The 8360-nt window shown below is 33.1% G+C and overlaps 1 protein-coding gene across 1 annotated transcript; it reads left to right on the top strand.

Moving 5' to 3' along the window:
* The first annotated feature begins 3632 nt into the window (after nt 1-3632).
* On the top strand, nt 3633-7616 carry LOC105344717 (nicotinate-nucleotide pyrophosphorylase [carboxylating]). The gene is made up of 3 exons (XM_011452562.4): nt 3633-4280; nt 6205-6336; nt 7307-7616. The coding sequence occupies exons 1-3, from the start codon at nt 3702-3704 to the stop codon at nt 7520-7522; spliced, it is 927 nt and encodes a 308-aa protein (XP_011450864.2). The 5' UTR covers nt 3633-3701; the 3' UTR covers nt 7523-7616.
* Nucleotides 7617-8360: the final 744 nt, after the last annotated feature.

Below are 8360 nucleotides of genomic sequence, written 5' to 3'. Positions count from 1 at the left end.
CGGTTTATGTTTTCGTATCTCAAGGGTCGTCTCAAAAATGGATATATCGTATAATTCATTTCTTCGGCTAAATAGCTATTTCACAATGTAGAATTTCTTTATAGTTCGTATATTATTTTTTTTCAAAATGTTTACTTCATCACTATGCCGATAAAATCGCTATTTCGTTCATTTTCATTTATTGAAATATTCCTATTATGAGATGGTAATTCTTAACATATTTTTAATCGGGCTCGGTGAGGACTAATCGCCGGAATGGCGACGGAATAGACGTAGTGACATGTATAAAAAGGTCGATAACTTGTGTTAGGTATAAGCTATCATCATTCGGTTTTCAGTTTTTTAATCTGTGGATAGAGGGCTATCGAAATATGTAAAAACTTTTTTGATAGGTACATGTTTAATACATAAAACTTTGACCGGAATGAGCTATGGTCGCAAAAATCAGCTGCCGGAATGACGAAGTCGACTTCAGAAAACACCTAATATCTCAAAAAGTTTCTAATATTTTTTCATTCGGAAACAATTTTTTTAATCACAACAACCAGGCCTATAAAATGTGAAAAAATTAAATCGATATCTTTAGATTTAGTATGCAAAACCTTGACCGGAATGGAAATTTTTCGTTAAAAAAGAATGCTGTAATCGTGCAGTCATCTCTAAATAATCACCTGTATCATAAAAACCATTGATTGTATTTCCATTCGGTCAAGATTTTTTTCATCCTTAGTTATACACCTTTCAGATAATATATAGTTTTATATATCAAACTGGATTTAAATGCTCAAAACCTTGACCGGAATGGAAATTTTACACTAAAAATTTACAAAATTTATTAGATGCACTCAGGTATCGCTCAGGTAAAGAAGCCGTACTACAAGAAGGTGTGAACAACACAAGTAATAAAAACACAGAGAGTTTATTAAAACAACAAATTTCAATAGAACAACACAAATTTAATCACGACAATGGTCAATACATAGCCAATCTGTACAATCATTATTTACATCTGCACATTTTGAATGTTTCCAAACATTACAAAGCCTTTTCCCTAATTTAAAATCACAGCCTACCATTTCATCCACCCAATCTGGAAATCCACAAGAACAACAGCAATTAATTGTTAAAATCTTATGTTTTAAAACTGTAATGTCAGGAGTTTGTGATGAATTTTGCGGAAATTGCGTAAATAAACCATTTTCTAAACATTCTACAAGATGGTTTCTCATACTTTCTGATTTAAAAGAGGTTTTAGTTTGAAATGAATTATCGGGATTAAAACAAAATTCTACAAGGTTAGCAATTGCAAATAATCCACAATCATAGCCATTTTCTTGTTGTTGAGAATCTAAAATTTTGATAGGAATAGAAAATCTTATTACGCCCATAAATAAGAGCGAGTTGAATTTCAAGAGATGGAGTGTTTACTGTTTGGTTCTTGCTCTTGCTAAGACTATCTAAAATACAAATTTCGTTATTGTTATTTTGAAAAGATGTTACCCAATGACTTCTACCCGTATGATGTATCTGAACTGAAGGTGGTTGAGTATGTTCAAATTTTTTATCGCATTTCCATGATTTAGTTTGTTCGTCAAATAGTGGTGCAAAATTTGTTAACTGTAACCCATGTATATGTTCAAACTGCTTTTTGATTATATCTAATGAATAATTCACAATATCGGAACACAACCACCCTTTTGGATCTAAAATATTTTTCTTGTGCGAAACTGTAAGCCCAGAAACCCATTTTTCGTCTGGAATAACCTTATCGGAAGCCTCTTTACATTCTAATTTGATTTTTTTAACGGGAATGTCGTCGCCAACATCCTCTTGTTCTAACGCGGCGGCGGCGGAATCCGGAGCTGGTATAACTTCCTTGTCGCAATCATTCGGTCGCGGTTTTTTCCTGCCGGATTTTTTATCGTTACGTTTCAAACTATTCTTAGACAACTGCTTAAGATTAATTGTTTTCTTTGTTTCCGAAATATTGTCCCCCATTGTGATTCGCGCTGCCAAAATATGATAACAAGTACCCGTGGCTGGGCATTGACACGATTCTTTAGGAAATAATGTTACTGCGTATTTTTTGTTATTATTACCGTTAACAATGAAAGCCTTCTGATTTTCGACAAAAGTTACACCATTATTCGCGACTGTCAATTTGGCTAAACACGTCTGTGATAAATTTGAATTATCAATACCTTTTAAATTTGTTTCGCTAATTTCGGGAACGGTGATACATTCTGAAACAAAAGGTACATGTTCATCGGATTTCACAATTTCACAGTGGATCACGAACTTTCTCACTTGAACACAAACTCACAATTTCACAATAGATCAGGCGCTTTTGAGAGCACTATTAGAACTTGTACGAGACAGGTTAATAATAGCAAGTGATGATTTTTTCTCGCTAAGGGTATATATATGCTTCTTAATTTCTTTTTAACCAATGAACGTGGAGATTTAATTTCCATCCTTAATTGTAGCAATTATTTATCCTTCAAATTTATATATCACAGCTTCCATGGACAAGCTGCTTCTATGTATTTAGCTCTTGTACATTCTTACTCACTTTGATGTAAACAATTAAAATCATCATCCGTTCCTAATTATCACGGCTTACACGGACAAGCAGTTTTTACATATAATTATATACATAGTTTTGATACATTCTAATTCACTTTGATTTAAACAATTAAATCATCATCACGGCTTACATTGACAAGCAGCTTTTAATTCAATTTTAGCTATGGTACTGTTCTACTTACTGTGATAAAGCATCGTTGATATTTATTTTTAATAAATAATATAATAACCTTTTAAATAAAAAATAAATAACTAATAACAATTTCCTTATCTTCATTTCGCGTATATATTGTTTCTTTTTAAAATGATGTTTAAAAAAGCAGATGTAAGATTATCTACGTATACGAGTTCATGTAGTACATATATGTTTTTATTACAGGTGTTGTTCACACCTTCCTGTAGTACGGCTTCTTTACCTGAGCGATACCTGAGCGCATTAATAAAATTTGTTAATTTTGAGTGTAAAATTTCCATTCCGGTCAAGGTTTTGAGCATTTAAATCCAGTTTGATATATAAAACTATATATTATCTGAAAGGTGTATAACTAAGGATGAAAAAAATCTTGACCGAATGGAAATATAATCAATGGTTTTTATGATACAGGTGATTATTTAGAGATGACTGCACGATTACAGCATTCTTTTTTAACGAAAAATTTCCATTCCGGTCAAGGTTTTGCATACTAAATCTAAAGATATCGATTTAATTTTTTCACATTTTATAGGCCTGGTTGTTGTGATTAAAAAAATTGTTTCCGAATGAAAAAATATTAGAAACTTTTTGAGATATTAGGTGTTTTCTGAAGTCGACTTCGTCATTCCGGCAGCTGATTTTTGCGACAATAGCTCATTCCGGTCAAGGTTTTATGTATTAAACATGTACTTATCAAAAAAGTTTTTACATATTTCGATAGCCCTCTATCCACAGATCAAAAAACTGAAAACCGAATGGTGATAGCTTATACCTAACACAAGTTATCGACCTTTTTATACATGTCACTACGTCTATTCCGTCGCCATTCCGGCGAATAGACCTGCCCATCGGGCTCGGTGTCCCTCAACCGCATGTTTACATTGGTGGTTGGTGTTTTACTGTTTTAGTGTTTATATTCGAGATGTCGACAGAAGATCGCGTTTTAAACAATATATATAAACCAAGTCTATCAAATGTTCTATCGCCAGTGACTTTGCAACATATGGCACGTGAATGGTTGAAAGAAGACACACCAAATTTTGATTATGGAGGGTTTGTTGTTGGTGAAAAGGAAGAGACAGCCTTGCTTCTGATTAAAAGTCCAGGAGTTCTTGCTGGAAAACCTTTCTTTGAGGCAATATTCAAAGAATTAGACTGTGTGGTTTCTTGGGAATATGACGAAGGTGAATTCTTAGAACCAATACAGTGTGTTGCAAAGGTGACAGGCAAGGTTCGCCAGTTATTGTTAGGTGAGAGAGTGGCATTAAATTGTCTTTCTAGGGCTAGTGGTATTGCTTCTCTTGCAAGACAGTTAGCAAAAATCAAGGAGAGAGTTGGGTGGAAAGGTGAAATTGCAGGTACACGTAAAACCACCCCAGGATTTAGGCTTGTGGAAAAATATGCTTTGATGGTTGGTTCAGTGAGTACCCATCGACACGATCTGTCCTCAATGATCATGTTAAAAGACAATCACATTTGGACCTCAGGAAGTATCACCCAGGTACTACTCCCATGTACTTACAATTGTATACATATATACCTGGCTTTGAATCCATTCTAACAAGTGATTGACTTATGCAAATAAAATCTTTCTATAACTTACAGTTTGTAGTGCATACAACCATAGCCTAATTTCATGATTGCAAAACTGTTCCTTCTTAATTGCATTTCTTCCAGCAGCTTATGATCAAATACATGGAGTACATTAAAAAATAATCCTTGGAACCTGTTCTTTATAATTTACCTTTATTTTGATATTTCATAAACAACTTATTAAACTCTCTAACTCTCTCTCTCTCTCTCTCTCTCATCATCCCAAGTATATTCTTTAGAATAATATGATTTATAAAAGAGACCTGTTCAGTTTAATAATGCTAGCATATCTTGTCATTGACAGAAAGGAATGTTGTAAACATGTATCTAATCTGTTGTCTAGGCCAGGATTCCTTACCTGGGGAACACTGCATGAATAAGACCCTTTCAATTTAATTGAAATTTTAAAAGGTTGGCAACCTATCTATGTGTTGTGAATGTCTGAATATTTTACCAACTGAATCAATATATCAATCTCTCATGGTAAATCTACCATTTTACACAATTTCATTTGAAAGAGGAAAATTTAAATGACTCCATCTGATCAAAAGTTTAATGCTTTTGTCATAAAATGTAACATAAATGGCAATATGTTAAGACACTATCAACACAACAGACACTGACCTGACTTGACAAGAAAAAGGCACTTAAATTCAGTTAATGTTTTGCTTTGAATTTAAAAACATGTTATATTAATTAATTAGCATGATTAATCATGATGTGAATATATAACCATGCTAGTGCTGCCTATAGTTTATCTACACTAATATTTTGTACCACATATGTAGTACTAAGTAGTGCATGTTTACCAGCAGCTGATACTTTATTGACAGTTGAGTTTGCCCCATTTTAGTGTCATTGGCCCTACTTTCTTTTGAAGACCACTGGTTATACTTTGAAGTGATTAGAGGGTAGTATGAAATGTCCCTGATGTTAGCTCTCATTTGCTGGGGAACATGTGCTTCCTGATCAAGCGACCCAATTAGAAAAAAATTTTAAAATTATAAATTTGGACATGTTATAAAAAAAAATATGCATTGGGAAAATATTGACAAGTAAAGTAAGACCCTTAGATCAACACCTTAAAGATCACTTCATTAAAGATGAGGTGAAAAAAAAGAGATCTCTCAGATATAAGATGTGATTTTTTGTGTGTTTCAGTCATATGGTTCAATGTTTACTTTTGAACCTGTTTAACCTTCATACATGATTTATTGCTGTTTTATCAGCTGTTCACAACAAACGTTTGTTTGGCCACTCTAGATTTTAGAATACTGGAACTCATTTTAACATCTCTATGCAAAGTGACATATAATTGTAGCAGAGCTAGGTGATCTGGCCTTAAAGAAATTAATGTAAAATAAAGCAAATTGTTTACTTCTGGGGTCTGATATTTTTCTTTAATGTTTTAAAAGATTCTTCTTTGACCGCATGCAAGTGTGGATGTGTCAAATAAGATGCTTTATATGTCCTTGACTCCTTGCTATGCTTGGGATCATAGTTTTACCATCATGAAGTTGAAGTCACTTGCATGATGCAGTGTAGATGTGGGTGCATCAGAAATTTGATTTGATATATTTCAGATAACATATTAGTTGAAATGTTATCCATGATATGTTATCCATGATCATATATAAATCCTAGTATAGACCAAGTAAGATAATTGTAACTTAATACATTAATTACATTAATTAATGTATTAATCATTAGTATGATAGTACCTAATGAATCCGATATGAAAAGCAGAGGTTTCATTTCGTCTGTCTGTATTGTATTGTATTCAGCTTTTAGAACATGCAGTAATTTGTCTTGCAAACAAATTGTCATTACAGGCTGTTAAAGATGCCAAAATTGTTGGGGGTTTCTCACTGAAAGTGGAAGTAGAATGTCGCAGCGTAGATGAAGCATTGGAGGCGGCAGAAGCAGGCAGTGACATTATTATGCTGGATAATTTCTCCTCTGAGGCAAGATTAATTTTCATCAGAAATCCATTTAGTCTTGCTTCTCCTACCAAAGAGAAATCAGACCAAATCTAGGTTTCTGTAAATTTTACAAACTTACTGTATACATATGTGGTCGTGTTTACTTTTAATTAAATGAAATGCAGCAGCAATTACATGCACCAGTTCGAGGTATCCCAATTTGTTCTAATATGTCCCTAGCTGTACATTTATATTAATTTTGTTTTAAACCTCATTCCAATATATCTTTTAAATATTGATTTGAAACATTTGAACTATTTTTTTGAATTCAGAGTAAAGTTCTTATAATGGTATTAGCATACAAGTACCGGTAGTTAGTTGGAAAAGTAGCAATGTATATTCATACATTGTAATAGCTACAGAACCGTAGCTCTACAAGAAAATTTGGGTTGTCATGTCAACCTTATTTTCCTGAAGAGCTGTACATACAGTTCTGCAGCTATAATTAACTTCAGTTTGTAATAAATACTCATGATATTTTGCAAGCATTGTTAATATTTTTTATGTCTCAGCATTTTTTTTTCTACATTATTCCATTTCAACTTGGTTAATGGGCAGTAACTCATTTGTACACATCTGGATATGATCTGCAAAAGTTGCAATTTACTGTTTGAAATAAAAATGAAGAGAAGACAACATCTATAGGAAGAAAATAACATTTTGTAAAAATTGATCAGAGTCTAGGGGTTGGATTCCTGTATACAGGCTTATTTTTGCCCCATGTTATTTTTGCCCTTCTTCACTTGCAAACGGTTTCACCCTGTCTTCAATTCGCCACATAGTTGTGTTTTAAGAGAGATAAAATAAGACATTGAAAGTGGCCCAGTCTTAAATTCGCCCACCTACAATGCAGGCGAAAAGGGCAAAAAATAAAACGGGGCAAATATTTCCCTGTATCCAATATTATATCTGGATCTACTCAAATTGAATTGTAACTTGTATTTCATTTCAGGCACTACCAGATGCAGCCACAAAAATAAAGACAAGTTATCCCAATGTCTTGATTGAAGCCAGCGGTGGAATCACGGAGTCCACTATAGATAAGTACCTTATACCCGGAGTAGACGTCGTGTCGCTAAGTCGCTTGACCCAAGGATACGATGTTGTGGACTTTTCATTGAAAATACAAAAAGCTGGGGTAGATCCAAGGAATTTACCAGTCAAGTGAAGAAAGAAACTGTGACTTATGATAGAATATATATGAACTTGTATTTTTCTATGATCAAAGTTAAAACAGACTTCAATAAAACATCTGTTTTGTTTTGATGCATTTTGCTTAATATAAAGGGAGGGCAACTCTGATGTTCAATCATCACTGTATAAAAGGTTTTTGGTTTCATGGTGGCCTTGTATTTGGACATATGAAATCTGCATTAATTTTGTTTAAATTGTCTTTACTTCTGGGCATGTGGTAAACTAATGCATGGATAGGAATGGAAAAAATTGTGAAATTCATGACCGTTGGTCAGGGATTCTTGGTGCTAGAATGAGGCTATACGTTGATCTTATGCTGATTATGCAATAAATCTTTAAAATTGTAGACATTGAGCGCATTCATTACCAAAAGATGCATAAATACTCTCTACCCAAAATATGAAAGTCATGTCCCAAGGTTGTGGGTTTTTGAAATGTGTGTGTGTTTGTATGTAAGGGGGGGGGGGGGTCAATTGACCATTCAATGAATATTCATTTATACTTTAACAATATATTATTTATTAATTTCCTCCTGATTCTACCTAGTAGAGATATTTTGGTATACAAACCTTTTTTTAACAAATAGTTTATCTTGACAAACTAATGAATATTAACATGAGATATTAAAATAAGTTGTAAAACTTGTTTATTAATCGTTGTAAAATAAATAAAGTTCAACGAATATTAAATGATGCCAATTATTCTGTATTTTTTAAAAAGGAAACTTTGTCCGCAGCTGTTGCCTACAATGACATTCACATTAATACTTTATCTTGCAATATCACACCTGATTCAAATATATGAATTTCGTT

Source organism: Magallana gigas, chromosome 3 (genome assembly GCF_963853765.1).
Source record: "Magallana gigas chromosome 3, xbMagGiga1.1, whole genome shotgun sequence".
Taxonomy (NCBI): Eukaryota; Metazoa; Mollusca; class Bivalvia; order Ostreida; family Ostreidae; genus Magallana; species Magallana gigas.
Note: the sequence above shows the minus strand (reverse complement) of the source record. Positions and strands in the feature narration are given on the sequence as shown.

Bases quoted from the DNA above. Each gene is read 5' to 3' on its own strand.
- LOC105344717 (XM_011452562.4), top strand. From the start codon at position 3,702: ATGTCGACAGAAGATCGCGTTTTAAACAATATATATAAACCAAGTCTA. The intron at 4,281-6,204 runs GTACTACTCCCA...TTGTCATTACAG, and splicing joins CCTCAGGAAGTATCACCCAG to GCTGTTAAAGATGCCAAAAT. The intron at 6,337-7,306 runs GCAAGATTAATT...ATTTCATTTCAG, and splicing joins TGGATAATTTCTCCTCTGAG to GCACTACCAGATGCAGCCAC.